Source organism: Solea senegalensis, linkage group LG1 (genome assembly GCF_019176455.1).
Source record: "Solea senegalensis isolate Sse05_10M linkage group LG1, IFAPA_SoseM_1, whole genome shotgun sequence".
In the NCBI taxonomy this organism is placed as follows: Eukaryota; Metazoa; Chordata; class Actinopteri; order Pleuronectiformes; family Soleidae; genus Solea; species Solea senegalensis.
Genome location: NC_058021.1, coordinates 23091861 through 23109990, shown reverse-complemented (window position 1 = coordinate 23109990; position 18130 = coordinate 23091861). Strand labels below are relative to the sequence as shown.

At 41.4% G+C, this 18130-nt stretch overlaps 2 protein-coding genes and 1 pseudogene across 2 annotated transcripts in view; all 3 read left to right on the top strand.

Annotated features, from left to right (window-relative positions):
• Window positions 1-3500: 3500 nt before the first annotated feature.
• On the top strand, window positions 3501-12752 carry lactb2 (lactamase, beta 2). The gene is made up of 7 exons (XM_044015592.1): window positions 3501-3719; window positions 4348-4508; window positions 7698-7818; window positions 10952-11130; window positions 11653-11801; window positions 12197-12284; window positions 12615-12752. Exons 1-7 carry the CDS (start codon window positions 3520-3522, stop codon window positions 12656-12658), a joined length of 942 nt encoding a protein of 313 aa, XP_043871527.1. The 5' UTR covers window positions 3501-3519; the 3' UTR covers window positions 12659-12752.
• On the top strand, window positions 8740-10020 carry LOC122760369 (annotated as a pseudogene).
• A 3591-nt stretch (window positions 12753-16343) lies between the features above and the next one.
• LOC122780275 (nuclear receptor coactivator 2-like) overlaps window positions 16344-18130 on the top strand; it is a 29460-nt gene continuing 27673 nt past the window's right edge. The window contains exon 1 of the mRNA XM_044043131.1: window positions 16344-16488. The gene's annotated coding sequence lies outside the window, so the exon portion shown is untranslated. The remainder of the gene's footprint in view (window positions 16489-18130) is intronic.

The window sequence follows — 18130 nt, the reverse complement described above, 5'->3', positions numbered from 1 at the left end:
AATATTTCCATTTGCTTCCTGACACCTTTGAGGCAGAATCTTGCGTATTGGACCTTTTAATGAGCGCTTTACATCGTCTAAACGCTCTGTTTGTCAAAATGAGGATAAAGACAGCACACAACTTAAGTAAAAGTACAGATATGTGGTGAGAGCAGACTCCCACATTTACACTCTACTTACTGTTCATGCACCCGCCTCCCCCCGCCTCCCCCCGGCCTCCTCCTTCACCCTCTCTCCCAGTCATTTACATTTATATTGAATTAGAAACCGTGGTGAAGAGCTAGTGGAGGCAGCCGAGACTTATCATAATGGGAGATTATGGGCCGACTGCACCACCATTATGTCGTGTAATTACAAAGCAAGAGAGAGAGGGAGAGAGAGCATGGGACCTATAGATGTCCACATGATGTCAGGATCGATTTCATGTATAGAAATAATGTCCCTCAGTCTTTAATGGTGTTTTCTTTCCCCTGTAAATATCACAGAATGTTTGTGTGAGTCGGGATTTTACTGGAGATGTTTTAATGTCAGACAAGATGCTGAGAAGCAAGTGTTAGTCCTTATCGGGCAATTTATCACATCTCCACACGTCTTAACACTATTTTACTTAAGCTGCTGTCAGCGATGTTATCTTTTGGCTAACTTTGCTGCCGGCTTTCCTCCACCATCCTGTCCACGTCCCCGTACTGTAACATCGTGTTTGTTTTTGAAGTTTTAAACTGACGTCAACCGTGTTAAATTACACGGAGTTAACCAAATACTTGTAACTATTTGGTCCTAGGATCTGAATGTTGATTTGTCAGACTTATGGGAATCTATTCTTTTGCATATCCATTCATCTTCTGTTTGTGCCAGGCATGGGCTTATTCAATGAAAGCTTCTACACTGCGTATCTTGGACTAAGTCCAGACTGTCCTGTATCTATTGCAACATTGACCCATTGTGTGATAAATTTCAACAGCACCATGGTACTCTTATTTTGTTTATGTTTTGGACATGTTGCATACTGGGTTTCTATATCCTCCACTCTGATGTATTTCAAAAAACTCGGCAGCTGTGTCCACTCATGGCCCTGTTCGGTGTCTTATCAGATTCCACTAAATTATCAAAACCACAACCTGATTTTGCTGCTTTTCTCTGTTTGATTGCTAGACGTCTGATCTGATTTTGATGCATTGGAAATCACAACACCCACCAACACATTCATTGTGGATTAGGTTACATATTAATGTTTTCAAAACTCGAAAAGATTCAACACTTAAAGAGAGGCTCTGTATCTAAATTTAACAAACTTTAAAAAACTTTCAATAAAAATACCTTGAACAAAAGTGTTGGGGTTGTAGTCGTGATAGCGCGATGACACGTACAAAGCACAGGACGTCTCCACTTGCATCATAAAGGACGTGGACGTAACCACAGCAGACAACTCTTCTGTCCTCATATGGAGTCATTTAATTCTTTCAGTTTAATTTTAAACAGACAGAGATATTTAAACGTTCAGATTAATAAGAACAATAACAGCAACCATTAGAGCAGATACTCTAAACTGTGAGCTTGTTACAGTTTTTCTCAGTGGCTTTGGTGCTTTTCTCACATCAGTATTAACATTTTACAGCAGTTAGTGCATTTCTCAAAACAATTTGTGCAAACTGTAAAACCTAGTGGATAACCTGCAAAAGCACGTCACTTGGTCAAAATGGATAGTCCATTCCTCAAAAGCAAGTATTCATGTCAATAAAACTGCCAGTGTCATCAAAATGAGAAGTCTTGACGCCATCGTGGCTCTGTCAAGTTTTCATTATGCAGTTTATTCTCTCAGTGTTTTCCAATACAAAAAAAAAGGTCAGAACTCGGTGACACTACCTGAAAATGCTCGAGACAGCACTATACACTACTTGTACAGTCATTTGAAAACTACAGTAAAGTTACACATTGCTGTATTAGTTTTATTGGGAACGACTTTTCAGCATCCATAGTTATGACATAGACATTTTGACTAACACAACATAAGCAAATGATAATGTTATAAAACAGCAGAAAATTGTTTGAAAGCAACTGATACATGTCCAAATGCATTTGCAATTTGTTCAGAGGAAGGAGAAATTGCTACTATGATGTGCACAAATGACTAAATGTTGTGGAGGTTGAACTCATAGTTATGAGAATTTGCATTCTGATCTGAGAAAAGACTTAGACTTCCTTTTATTGTCATTGCACAGAAAACACAGCAGTGAAAACTGGCAACAAAATTTCGCTGCTTGGCAAGTGGACAAAAACCAACACATAGCATTGAATTTTGAGGTAGATTATTGTGTACTATGACTATGACTTGCTTAAGTGTGTATGTATATAAATATATATAAAGTAGTGCAAAAAAAAAAGAAGCACCAAAGCGACTGAGGAAAAACTGTATTACTCTGACGGAGCCATATGCCATTCCTACTTCCAATCCAACTTTATTTGTTAAGCATTTTAAACAAACCACAATCGACCAAAGTTCTGTACAGAATAAATAAAAGGTATAAAAAGTAAAAGGTTCAAAAATGAGATAAAACAGCTTAAAATAAATTAGAATCATAAAAACACAATAAGAATTAGCAGCCATACAATAAAAAACAATAAATTCTATTCAAATTAAAATAAGTAAAATAACTAAAAACCAAACATCTCATGAAGTGTCAAAGGCCAAAGCGAAAAGGTGGGTTTTAAGAAGGGATTTAAAAACAGACAAGGACGAGGCCTGTCTTATGTGCAGAGGCAGATCATTCCAAAGTTTTGGAGCTGCGACAGCGAAAGCACGATCCCCTCTGAGCTTGATTTTACGCACACTCAGGAGCGGCTGATCAGCTGACCTGAGAGAGCGAGCGGGTGAGTATGGATGTAGAAGCTCGGAGAGGTAGGGCGAGGCAAGACCATTCAAGGATTTAAAAACAAATAAAATCATTTTAAAATCGATCCTGGAGTGTGCGGCAGCGTTTTGTACCATCTGAAGACGGGCAATGGAGGGCGCACTAACCCCCACATAAAGTGAATTACAGTAATCCAGCCGAGTGGTGACAAAGGCGTTGATGGGACAATGGCTCCATCTGCTGTTTGCTTCATCAACTTGCATTTTCATTCCACATTGACGGTGATAGATATCCTGAAAAACAGCTGCTTTCGCTTTTGGTTGCAGCAGGATTTCTCTGTTTATGGCACAACAAAGCTTTTGTACAATTGTGTGTATAAATTGTGTACTTTTACTGCATTCCCTAAATAAATTGTGTACTTTTACTAATACATAAGAGTGTAGGATCACCTCTGCTCATATGGATACCTTCCTTTGATCTGTAGTTACCACGGCAACCTTTGCCGTAATGAAAAAAACACACCACGTCTCGACTTGGACTTTTATTTGGATAAGAAATTCATGGGAACCTGTCAAAAGAAAACTTTATTTTGAAGCTTTTATTTTGAAGGCCACTTTCTAACAGGAAGTAAACATCATTGACTTCCGGCCTCTTCTTAAACATTCACTACATGCTAGTTTTCGTGTCTGTATTATTTTTTTCACAGGCCGCTGGTTGTCACCGTCACAGCGGCTCCACTGCTGCAGCCATGAGCGCCATTATTCCCCGGATAGAACAGCTGTCCGCACGGGTTGTCCGGATTCTGGGCTGTAACCCGGGACCGATGACGCTGCAGGGAACCAACACTTACCTGGTCGGCACCGGAAAAAGGTGACACTTTTTTTGATTACATAATGTACCAGGACCATGTTCATAATTCGGGATATACATAATAAATGTTAAAATCAATAATTTGGTGCAAGGCTGCCGTGCATTTGTTCTTGCAAAAATGTTAAGCCAACCTCCATTCGAAATTTTCTAGACCACATCTCGTAGCGTTTAGACCAAGACTAAAATGTTAGTATAATAGACGAGGACTGTGTTAAAAATTCGGGATATAAATGATTAGAGATTAAGTCCATCCTTTTTTTTTCGTAAGGCAGACCTTACTTTACTCATGGGAAAAAAAGTAATTCAATATTTGGTCAATTTATTTTTTTATTTGCTTGTTGGCTATTAACCGTAAAGTTTAGACAATGAGAGAAAATGGACTAACAGGACTTGGCATATGGTAGTGCAGAGTAGTCATTAAATCTGTTTGAGTGTGGTTTATACAGTTTAACTAGGCTAGTTTGTTGTCTTGACCTTGAAATGTTTTAATTTTCTTGTAATGATGTACATCTTACTTCAAAAATGTGTTATTATTATTTTTTTACCTTCAAATAATTGTTCTACAACAAATAGTAAAGAAATAACTGCTGTAATTAAACGTGTTGTGTGTGTAATGTGTTTCCCGCAGGCGTGTGCTGATAGACGCAGGAGATCACGACGTACCGGAATACCTCAGCAGTCTCAAACAGGCACTGACACAGTTTAACACCAGCATCCAGCAGGTCATCGTCACACACTGGCACCACGACCACAGTGGAGGAGTGGAGGACATCTGCCGGGATGTCACAGGTAACATTACAAACAAGTGTCCAAAAAACGAAGACAACTAGGACACACAGTCATGAAATGGCCCTCGCCCCATGCTACTTGTCGCATTCAATGAGAAATTTTATGTAATTCTGTTTACGTTAAAGCTTTCAAAAAGTGGTATTTTAAAGTGGTTTTCCTTCAATTTTAACGTCAAATTTATCTGAGCGCTGAGGCCACACCTTTTGACGTAGAGAAAATTCTTTAATGACTTAACGCCCACATAGACCGGAAGCTCCAATTAACGCTGCGTTTGTGTGTGTATCTGCGTCATTACCTCGTTTATGAAACCCTAAAGTTTCAGAACAAACAGTTCAGCCACTTCCTTAATTTGATGTTGTCATCAAAAATCCTCACCACTCCTCTCACCACCGTAGCGCCTCCTGGTGCGGGCACTAGTCCGGGCACATTCGGTTGCGTACATTCAACCGCAGAAGAAGAAGAACTACTCTCGTTGTAGCTGCTGAGATGCAGAGCATCCACCGTGCCAGAGGGGGAGCTGTGTATCTAAGAGCTGGCCTACCAATTACGTCACTTCCAGGTACCTGGCCAATCACAGGACAGTGGGAAAGCCCTCGTTGGCTGGCCAATCACAACACAGTCCACGTTCTGGGGGTGTGGTTTTGGTCTGAAACAGCGCGGCTGACGAGAGCGTCAGTGAGGAGATATTTTGAACGGCTCGTTTGCAGCGATTAGGAGGTTTTTAATCATGAAAACAATTTAATATATGTAAGTAGACCTCCATAACTAACATATATGTGTGATACAAGCATTCTATGTCACCTTTAACATCATTAACTTCTCTAGAACACATGGGCCGCGTAGACTAGCGATTTTGTTTTTCCATAATGGCCGACTTTGGGTGGTGCTAATGGAAGTACATTCGAAATTTGTTTGGAATCATGAGAGCAATGATTTAACCAAGTTTGGTTAAAATTGGAACAACTATGTGCGACTTAGACATGATAGAAAAATCCAACATTTGGCATTTAACGCAATTTTGGCCACTTTCTCTCGTGTCAAAAAATCCACAAAATATTGCTCAAGAAAGTTTGGAGTAAGCCCGACACTCAACAAATTTCTTCCCGATCCGACGACTTTTGTCCTACCATAACCTGATGTCTGGAGGCGCTATCGAGCACTCGGGCTACGAACGCATTTGTGCCCTATGCCACTATCGCATTTTTCGTCGACCCGACATCTGTGCCAAATTTCAAGAGCTGTTATGCATGTTAACAACACTAAAATAACAAATCTATTAATCCGGTTGTCAGCAACTGGTGGCCGTGGGCCAAAACTTCCCCCGCATCTGCCGGGCATCAGTACCTGGCCCAGGAAGTGATTTAAGAAAAAAAAACACAACAGAATTCAGAACTTTTATTCTGGAAAAATATGAACTTAATGAGATTCTGCCGCTGTTTGGTTTTGATAGATGAAAAATAAAACACAGGTCTTGTTGATTCAGGCTCACAGAGGAAAAGTTGTTAGCTTCATGTGGGTTTTAAGACACACTAGGGCTGCCACAAACGATTATTTTGATAATCGACTAATCACCGACTATTTTTTTCGATTAGTCGACTAATCGGATCATACGTAATTGAATGTATATCATACAGTTTATTGCACCAGCATGCAGCTGCTCTTATATAACAATGATTGGCTTTCAGCTTGAAGTGTTTAAGGTATATGCTAACTAAAAATTAAGGCAATTAAGATGTCATCATCTACCGCTTTATCCTCCACCAGAGGGTCGCAGGGGGTGCTGTGCCAATCTCAGCTACATCGGGCGATGGGCGGGGTGCACCCTGGACAGTTCGCCAGTCCATCGCAGGGCCACACACAGATAGAGACTGTAGCGACAGTTTTCCTATAAAAGGTCGCTAAGAGGCTTAGGTGGGCTCCAGGCAGTTACGCGTCATTCAAATGAATCCAAGTCCAGTGATGTTTCTTGTTTGACGATTTATTCTTGGTTGTATAATGATTTGACGGTAAACAGAAAATATAAATCAGGAACGCCACTAACCCCCTTTCTCTCTTACCCACCGCCGATCCGAGTGCCCAGGTGTATAGATTAAACCACACCCATGTGTCAATCAAAAACGGAAGTGACATGACCAAAAAACAGTATGAGTGACCTTTCAAAATAAACAATAAACAAACAGACCAAATATGCATTTTGGCCCCTACAGAGACAAACAACCATTCACTCTCACACTCACTCCTATGGTCAATTTAGAGTGTCCAATTAACCTAATCTAATTAAGATGATAGTTCATTAAATAGTTCATTAAACCTTTAATGAAATATGCTTGTAGCGACAAACAATTGTAGTGCAAACAGCCGAGTAAGCCACTGGCCTAATCAACACAAAAATAAATAGGCCTACTTAAGGTTTTTCTTTCATTTTTCTTTGGCATCAAACATAGCTACAATGAGGTAGGCACCGAATTATTATAGTTTTGGTCTCACTGACTCAAATATAACAAAAGTGCATTTTGTGCTCAGTGCTTACAACTGTATTCAACTTTACTACACTGTTATAATGTTACAGAAAACACATGAAATATGTGTGCTAAGGTTAATGAATCAAATTGTCATCGCTAATGTTAACGTTTACAGCTATCAATATGAGTAAGTAGTAAGTTAGCTCTTTGTTTACGCTAATGTTAGCAGCTAACTAGCCAGTTAGCTTCTGAGACGACAGTCCCTCTTCATCGTCGTTGTCAGCCACAACGTGCTTCCTTTTCAGGTGCTCTTGCATCGCACTTGTGCTGCCGTGAAAGGCAAGTTCTGTCTTGCAGATATTGCATTGCACTGTTTTCTTTTGTTTTCTTAAAAAGGACAGAAAGGCAGACGCGGCAGTGGAAGGTGCCACAGCAGTTTTGAGAGAGAAAACAAAGTTTTAAAAAAAAATAATGATGCGTCAACTATTAAATTAGTTGTCGACGATTTTAATAGTCGACTAATCGTGGCAGCCCTAAGACACACAATTTGAACAATTTTTGAATGACACCTTTTATAAAAACAGTCTCTGTTTTGCAGATAAAAGGTTAGTTTATATTTACACACATGGTTTTTATGACATTCCACAACTGTCCTCACACATGTGCAGTGACAGTAAGTCGTTGGTCATGACCGTGACTGATCTGTGTGTGTCTGTTTGTCCTGCAGGTTCTGAGGTGCCAGTCAGCAAACTGCCTCGCTCCAGCCGAGTCACGGAAACAGCCGGAAACAAGAGCTACACTTACCTGAGGGACGGAGATGTCGTCCAGACGGAGGGGGCCACGCTCAGGTCAGAACGAGGGGGCTGGAATCACAGGGTCACCTCACGGTACACGGTCCACGTTACCAATAAATATCGCGACACAGCGATTCTGTATTGAGTCTGTATCGCGAGACAATCATACAGCGATATGTCGACATGTTGGTCTAAGTGAAGGAAACCAAAAACGTTACAGCGAAAATATTTCTCTTGTTTATGCACATAGAAAAAGGTCAAAGGTCGTAAATATTTATCTTCAACATTAATTCACGTGTTTATCACATTTTCTAGTAACTTTATGAACAGATAGTGACGATAAGACAAGCAGCCTCCCCGGGACTATGTGTGAAGTGAGCGCAGGTGTGTCACTGTGATGTCCGGGACTGAGCAAACCTTCATTTATTCACATTTCGCGTAAAGGTTTCACATCGTACGGTTCCCTGACAGTAACGCCGTTTCTGAGATGCCACATGACCGTGTTTTGCTGAGCTCGTACACAGCTGTGACATCTATGGCCTTTAGGAAGGTTTTACAAGTATGAAACTCCATGAATTAAAAATATAGAATATAAAGATCCATAGAAGCCTGTGTCCATGTCTCGAGGTGTCCTGTGGACACTTTTACAGGCGTCTCTTTTACTATTGTGCTCAGTGGGAGAATTGCTTTTTGGGCTGCATGAGTATTTTTTGTTGCAGGACCACGAGTGGCCAATGGTAAAATTATCTTCAAGGCAGAGGGGGGCGGAGCTCTGTCCAGGTCTTATGATACATCGGGGTGGGCAATTATTTTCCCCCAAATTACTACACTATATAATCAATACTATTATACTATACTACTATGGTCTAGTGTATACAGCACAGTGGTATACACACCACACCCACACAGAGCGCACACACACCCACACACCCACACAGAGCACACACACACCCACACAGAGCGCGCACACACACACATACACATGAATGCTGCAATCACAGCGGACGAGTTTACATATGAATGACTGTGCTCCACTGCTGGTTGGAGAAGAAGAAAATAAACTGGGAGGAGAAATGGCTCAGAGAGGAAATCAGCTGGACAGAAACAGATTCTGCTGCCCAATCTGTTTGGATCCACTGATGGATCCGGTGACTGTTTCCTGTGGACACAGTTACTGTATGAACTCTTGGACAGTGAGGATGAGAGGAGATTGCACAGCTGTCCTCAGTGTAGAGAGACCTTCAGACCGAGGCCTAAACTGATGAAAAACACCATGTTAGCAGATTTAGTGGAGGAGCTGAAGAAGACTGGACTCCACGATGCTCCTGCTGATCAATGCTCTGCTGGAGCTGAAGATATGGCCTGTGATTTCTGCACAGGAAACTGAAAGCTCTCAAGTCCTGTTTGGATTGTTTGGCCTCTTACTGTGAGGAACATCTCCAGCCTCATCATCAATCACCTGCATTAAAGAAACACAAGCTGGTGGAGCCCTCCAAGGACCTCCAGAATATCTGCCCTCGTCACAATGAGGTGATGAAGATGTTCTGCCGCACTGAACAGCAGTGTATCTGTTATCTCTGCTCTGTGGAAGAACATAAAGACCACGACACGGTCTCAGCTGCAGCAGAGAGGACGCAGAGGCAGAGAGCTGAATCTGAGTCTAGAAGAAGTCCAGCAGAGACTCCAGGACAGAGACAAAGACGAGAAGGTGCTGGATCAGGGGGTGAACGCCGTCAATCTCTCGGCTGATAAAGCAGAGAAGGACACTGACAAGATCTTCACTGAGATGATGAATCTTCTGCAGAAAAGACTCTCTAAGATGAAGCAGCACATGAGATAGCAGCACATGAGATCCCAGCAGGAAACTGAAGTGAGTCGACTCAAAGACGTTCAGAAGAAGCTTCAGCAGGAGATCACTGAGCTGAAGACGATAGAAGCTGAACTGAAGAAGCTCTCACTCACATACGATCACACCCAGTTTCTCCTCAACTCCCGCTCACTGTCAGCACTCAGTCCATCTACACACTCGTCCACCATCAACGTCCAACCTCCCACATACTTTGAGGAGGTGACAGCAGCTGTGGCAAAGATCAGAGGTCAACTACAGTACATTCTGACTGAGACGTGGACAAACACTTCCTGACAGAAACAGAACCAAAGAGCTGAAATCCTCAGATATTCACAGGAACTCACACTGGATCCAAATCCTAAACACAAAGCTGTTCTTATCTGGGGGAAACAGAAAAGTAACATTCACGATGGAAGATCAGTCTTATCCTCGTTACACAGACAGATTCACTGATTTTCGGCAGGTCCTGAGTAAAGAGAGTCTGACTGGACGTTGTTACTGGGAGGTTGAGTGGACAGTATTGGAGTTGGTGTAGCAGTGACGTACAAGAACATCAGCAGGTCAGGAGACTCACGAGAATGTAAATTTGGATTCAATGACAAATCTTGGGTTTTAGATTGTTCCTCGTACAGTTGTGAGTTTTATCATGAAGGTATCAAGACGAGAGTCCCAGATAGTTCATCCTCCATAGTAGGAGTTTACTTGGAACACAGAGCAGGTCTTCTGTCCTTCTACAGAGTCTCTGACACCACAGCTCTCCTCCACAGAGTCCAGACCACGTTCACTCAGCCTCTCCATGCTGGAGTCAGGTGTAGTTTACCTGGAGACACAGCAGAAGTCTCAAATCATAACTCAAATAAGTCTTTGTGTTTTCTCAATAATCACATTTAACTTTTGTTTGTTTTTAAAAGAACTAATGTGTTTAAGTTTTGATTTTCTTTTGTTCTAAATCAAAGTACATTTACAAATTGAATGTTTTCCTTCAGATCATTATTATTATTATCATCATATTTGTGGCTATAGGGGTCAGTTAACGTGCATTTTTGACATTGTGAAACTGAAGCATTCCTTGTGTTTTCACTCCAGGATCTCATTCAAACACACTGAAACTGTAGAAATTGTAAATAAGAAGAAAAAAACTGTTATTATAAAAGCATTTTAATGTAATAAAATGATAATATTAAATTTTCAACAAAAAACCCAACAACATTACAATTTTAAATAAGATACGTAAAAGGTTCATGTCATGGTTGACTGCCAGCGATAAACCTACAGACGTCCCACTCTTTTAGCAGATCAGAAAAACTTACTGAGGTTTTTTTTATTTCTGTTTCCCAGAGTGTTGTTCACACCGGGTCACACAGACGACCACATGTCGCTGCTGCTGGAGGAGGAAAACGCCATCTTCTCTGGAGACTGCATCCTGGGCGAGGGCACGGCCGTGTTCGAGGACCTCTACGACTACATGAAGTCTCTGAACGTCCTGCTTAACTCCGAGGCCGACCTCATCTACCCCGGTGAGGGAACCACAGCCCGGCACGTTCCAGGGCTGTGAGAAACCTTATGAAAATCTTTCCATGTATCTTGATTGATTTGCTCTTAAACAGTTGAGTGTTGAAGGACCGTTTCATCGCGACGCGCACGCTGACAAATTGTTGTTAGCCCAGCTAAAACCGTCATGTATTCATTCATCATCCAATGAAATTGTCGGAAATCAAGTTGGACTAACACGGCAACTTATTGTCATATGTATACAATTGGTCTGGACGCTCTCTATCCGTAGTTCCCGCTCCTGACCTTAGACCCGGGAAATAAAAGAAGAAGCTGGAACACGATGGCGCAAAAATCCTGACTGGTGCGTTTTCAGGAAGAGTCTGAAAGTATGCTTTTGAAAAAACAACCAAACACTTTTATTTTGAAGTTCAGTGAATCCAGGAACTCTGTTGGAGGCCCGTGCTGTAGGTTTGACGTTTTAAACGGCGGTGTCTTCAGATGATGGGACAAAAGCTCTGACGCTGTTCTTGTTCTTCTACATGCAGGACACGGCCCTGTGGTTCAGGACGCTGCCTCTAAAATACGACACTACATCAGCCACCGGCAGCAAAGAGAGCAGCAGATCCTGGCGGCCATTCAGGACGGACAAAGAAAACCTTTCTCTTCCATGGAGCTCGTCAAGATTGTGTATAAGGTTGGTATAAGGTCGCTGAGCCTGATCCGAGACCAACAAATGTCCTGTTTTTTATGTTGTCTGAGCCAGATCCAAGCCCGACACATGTCCTGTTTTTTCTTGTCTGAGCCCGATCCAAGCCCGACATGTGACTTGTGTTTTTTTTGTCCATGCCCAATCCAAACCCAACATGGTATTGTCCAGTATTTCTTTTAGTATGAGCCTGAGCCCAACCTGACACCTGTCCTAAAAAAAATATTGTCCAAGCCTGATCCAAGTCCTGTTTTTTTTTTGTCTGATCCAAGCCCGACACGTGTCCGGTATTTTTGGAGAATTTTAAAATGTACCACTGATCATTGTCATCATCACAGCAGCAATAACAACTGTGTTAAAACAGTTTTCTTTTTGTCTTCCAGGACACTCCTGAACATCTGCACCGAGCGGCTCAGGTGAACCTGGTCCATCATTTAAAGAAACTGGAGAAAGATGGCAAGATTAGTGCAGGTACGTGACTCTCTTAACACAACATTTTCACTCATTTTTTCACTTCGGTTTGTTTGGATTGGGGCTGTGATAATTCATCGATTATGTACTGATCACACACTTGATCGTCAACTATTTTGATTATTTGTTTATCAGTTTGAGTGCCTTTATATTCTATTTATGTTGAAGTTACCTTTAATTCAGATCATCACGCGTTTCCATCCAGGATTTTATTGAGCAAATGTTCAGATTTTGCGTTAATGTAGTTTTATTATTTTTTTATGTGCGTTAATTTAGGATTTTTGAAAACTGTAAACTAACTTTATTACAATTTTTTTTCTTTTTCCTCAGTTAAGGAGTCGACACAGATCACCAAATGGAAGAGTAACCTGTGATAGACAGTGATCGGATGTGCTCAGAATTGATCGGAATCGTGAAAATCCATCAAATCAGTGAATTTGAATTTGTATATACTGTATATGTGTATGTGTATATATATATACATATATACATATATGTATATATATATGTGTGTATATATATATATATGTATGTATATATATATATATGTGTATATACACATATACATATGTATGTATATATATGCATATATATACATTATGGTAAAACGACTTAGGTCTGGTGATTTACAGTTTGATACTCAGGGAAAAGAACAGATTAGATTATTACATTTATTTTCATTTCTGCTGCTGTTGCAACTAGAAATACTGTATGTGTTCATTCAGTCACTAGGGGGCAGTGTCTGTCAAGTCATTTTCTTTGGAACAAGTCACTGAGACATTTTGCTCACGACGATATAATGGAGGATGTGTTTGAGTGTATATATATATATATATGTATATATATATATATGTGTGTGTGTATATATATATATATGTATATATATATATATATACACATATACATATGTATGTATATATATGCATATATATACATTATGGTAAAACGACTTAGGTCTGGTGATTTACAGTTTGATACTCAGGGAAAAGAACAGATTAGATTATTACATTTATTTTCATTTCTGCTGCTGTTGCAACTAGAAATGCTGTATGTGTTCATTCAGTCACTAGGGGGCAGTTACTGTCAAGTCATTTTCTTTGGAACAAGTCACTGAGACATTTTGCTCACGACGATATAATGGAGGATGTGTTTGAGTTCAAGTGAGAAAAGTTTTAAGAGGTAAACAGCTTCATTAATTTGCATTATACATAAATAAATAAATAAATACACTGTTTACTTCAAAGCAAACCACATGTCCCATTATTTACTCGATGGTAATCCACATGTGTGTAAATAAATGTTTATTTTTAAAGCAAACCACAATGTTTTAGTGCACTATACGGTAACCGATATTTTTAGGGAAGTGTGGTTGCGAAAATTCGCTTCATAATCAAATGTGATGTGTGATATAACCAGACGACGTGTCTGCCTGAATGTTTGACCTTCACTGACATGCGATCACTTTTCCTGTTGACCAACAGAGAAGGGGGTGTGACCTGTTTTCTCCGAGCTTTGTCTCGGTTTCACTGTTTTTTGTATGTTTGGCAGCAATACGCTTTCATAGGATATAGTTAGCTAGTGTAGATAGATTGCTAGCTGGCATAGAGAGCTAGCTTGTTGATAGCTCGCTATCTTGCGTAAGCATAGGTAGATATATTGCTAATTAGTGTAGATTACTAGCTAGCGTACATAGATGGTTAGCTAGTGTTGATTGATTGCTAATTATCGTAAGCATAGGTTAGGGTGACCATACGTCCGTATTTCCCGGGACATGTCCGTATTTCACGTCCTGTCCCGGGTGTCCCGGGTTATTTTTAGAAAGTGAGGAAATGTCCTGGTTTTTAAAATTACCTTCTTTGGACCATTACATTTACATGCACTAGGGCACTGCCCACGGCGCTGCGTGCGACGTAGCCTAATCCCCGCCCCTATGCTGTCAGCCCTATTAATCAGAACGTAGACAACGTGACTGTCAGTCATACGCAAGCAACATGCCGAAGCGCAAGTGCTCGTTTACTGACGAATTGCTAAAGAGTTTCCCGGCTTTCAGATCGGGTCGAGACAAATGGGAAGTCTTGTGCACAGTGTGCAAAGCAGGCACATATGTCTCGGTGTCCAATGTAGGTGCAAGAGATCTGAAAATCCACCTGGACACAGAGAAGCACAAAACAGCTGTCCGAGGCGAGGGCAGTGCTAGCTCGATCACACAGTACTTTCTCAGACCAGGGAACGAGGATGCAGTGAATGCAGCGGAGGCTGCATGGTCATTTCACACAGTGAAACACCACAACAGTTACAGATCCATGGACTGCACTAGTGCATTGCTCAAAAATCTATATAATATAATATACCGGTATAATTGAATAATAATAAAATACTATTAAAGCAGCAGTATCCTCCACATGACCGCCCACATGCTGTTCATTTCTTCTGATTGTCCTTGAGATGGTTCTGCTCCTTCATTGGAGTCCAGCTGTGTTTAATTAAACTGAGTGGACTTGATTAGGAAAGGCACGCACCTGTCTATATAAGACCTTACAGCGCATGTCAGAGCAAATGAGAATCATGAGGTCGAAGAAACTGCCCAAGGAGCTCAGAGACAGAATTGTGGCAAGGCACAGATCAGGCACAGATCATTTCTGCAGCACTCAAGGTTCCTAAGAGCACAGTGGCCTCCATAATCCTTAAATGGAAGACGTTTGGGACGACCAGAACTCTTCCTAGACCTGGCCGTCCAGCTAAACTGAGCAATCGTGGGAGAAGAGCCTTGGTGAGAGAGGTAAAGAAGAACCCAAAGATCACTGTGGCTGAGCTCCAGAGATGCAGTAGGGAGATGGGAGAAAGTTCCACAAAGTCAACTATCACTGCAGCCCTCCACCAGTCGGGGCTTTATGGCAGAGTGGCCCGACGGAAGCCTCTCCTCAGTGCAAGACATATGAAAGCCCACATGAAGGACTCCCAGACTATGAGAAATAAGATTCTCTGGTCTGATGAGACCAAGATTGAACTTTTTGGTGTTAATTCTAAGCGGTATGTGTGGAGAAAACCAGGCACTGCTCATCACCTGCCCAATACAATCCCAACAGTGAAACATGCTGGTGGCAGCATCATGCTATGGGGGTATTTTTCAGCTCCAGGGACAGGACGACTGATTGCAATTGAAGGAAAGATGAATGCGGCCAAGTACAGAGATATCCTGGAAGAAAACCTCTTCCAGAGTGCTCAGGACCTCAGACTGGGCCAAAGATTCACCTTCCAACAAGACAATGACCCTAAGCACACAGCTAAAATAACGAAGGAGTGGCTTCGGAACAACTCTGTGACCATTCTTGACTGGCCCAGCCAGAGCCCTGACCTAAACTCATTGAGCATCTCTGGAGAGACCTGAAAATAGCTGTCCACCAACGTTCACCATCCAACCTGACAGAACTGGAGAGGATCTGCAAGGAAGAATTGCAGAGGATCCCCAAATCCAGGTGTGAAAAACTTCATCATTCCCAAGAAGACTCATGGCTGTACTAGCTCAAAATGGTGCTTCTACACAATACTGAGCAAAGGGTCTGAATACTTATGACCATGTGATATTTCACTTTTTCTTTTTTAATACATTTGCAAAAATGTCAGGTTTTTTCCTGTCATGAGTGTACATTAATGAGAAATAAAATGAACTTTTTTGATTTTAGAAAATGGCTGCAATGAAACAAAGAGTGAAAAATTTAAAGGGGTCTGATTACTTTCTGTACCCACTGTATATAGACAGTCAGTCCTCATGGAGACCAAAACCAGGTCCTAATGAGCCATAACTTCATTTCTAGGGAACCAGTTAAGTTAAGGACTAAAAATTAATTTGTAGTCATGTTGTGGTTAGTTGTAGTAAGTCATTAACTGGTTATGGTTAAGGTTGGTGAAAACCCGGCTGTCCGAATGAATGGAAGTCAATGCAGGGTTCTCTGAGAAGAAGAGCTGCACAAACCTGTGTGTATGTTTGACAGTGGAGGAGAGTGTATGTGTGTGTGCGTGTGCGCGCGTGCGTGTGTTTCTACTGTTGGAGATAAACAGCTGAGCTGTGAAGCCTCTCAGCCACGGAAACATGGCGGCTCCGGCCATGGAAGCCGTCGCCGCCACCGCAGCTGCTACTGCTTCGTCCCGCAGCTGACAGACCCCGCACCATCCGCACAGTCCGCCTGTTCCCCGCAACTCTCAGGTTAGCCCCCGACACACACACACACACACACACACACTTACACACACCGTGTGTACTACTACCGTTAAGTGATGTGTATGTTTCAGCTTTAGGTCGCGCTTGTTGGACTTTCAAGGAACAGTTTTCTTCGTCGGTGACACCGCGGCATTACCGTAATAACGTATAAACGTTCGCCTGCCAACACCGTGGTGGTGGGTGTCTGTTTTAGCCGCTCTTGGCGAACTGTTTAATGGCTCCGTTCACTCGGAAGCCTCGGTGGATTTCACGCCGACAGCTCTCACGGTGACGAAGCGGAATTATCGCTAGCTTAGACGGATAAAAACGCCGCCGCCGTCGTGGTGGTGGCCAGACAGTCTTAAGCACATAATATAAAATAATAACACGAAAAATAAACACTAGGTGAGAGCTGTTGAAAAGTTAACTTTGAACATGTTTAAGTGTTTTTTGTGAACCTCTACACCAGGCTGTGTTCCTCTTCTACTGTTGTCAAGAGTAAAACATAAAGCATCGATCGATTATTGAAGTTTGTATGTGACTAAATGTGATTTATTGATAGATTTTTTTTTAAATTATGCACGGTTAATTCAGCTCAGACTTTCTTTAAACATAATTCCAGCAAGCGTCAGGTGATTTAAATATAGCCATGTATTTTCCGCTTTGGCCTTTCAAAATAAAACCAAAAAATAAGTGTGTGTGTACATGGACCCTGTATTCTGAAGTGTCAAACACTAAAACATTTAAGAAAACCCATTTGCTAAATCATTAGAAAAACACAAATGTGTTATGTTTTGCAAAAGTCTTTACACTTTATGATTTTGTTGTGGTGTTTACGTAATTAAGTAGTAGTTTTCTTAAAGTGTTAGTGTTTTCTTTATGTGTTTGCATTTTCTTAAAGGGGACATATTATGCAAAACCAACTTTTTAACCATTTTAATACTTATATTTGGGACTCTGGAGGCCCTACCAGTCGCCAAAGTGTGGAAAAAGAATACTCGGTCATGTTTTCGTGGTCCCATTAGTGTAAGTATAGGCGATAAAACACGCAATGTTGAATTCCCTGTGCTTATGACGGCAGCATGCGCATTAGTGATGGGAAGTTCGACTCTTCTTACTGACTCGGATCTTTTACTCTCGGACAGTAAATTGAACTAATGTTTTTTTGAGTCACTTTGTTCATTTCGTTCATTTTTACAGCGGTTGGCGCTGTATCCCTCTTGTGGGCATTGTAAAAAAAGACCACGGTTCTCAAACACTTAACATGGTTTGCTTCAGCTGACAAAGTATAATAAACAAAATGCCACAAGCAATTCAAACCATATGAAACCCTAGGAAAGCAAATACACACCTCAATAAAGTGACAAGTGTCCTGTATCCTCTCTGCCATTGTTGTTTAACAGCACAACAGTGACTAAGTAGCTGTCACGTGACCTGAGGACGGACCCTCGCTCAGTTGAGTGAATCCTGAACTACTCATTTCTGTTTCCTTTCCTGCTGAGCTTATGCAGCTACCTGCTATCATGTGGAGAAGGAAGGTACTGCATGAAAATGAACGAACGAACCACTCAGTTGAGTCAGTCCTGAACTAATCATTTCTGTTTCCTGTTCTGCTGACTGAACTTATGCAGTTGTCTGCCATGTGGCG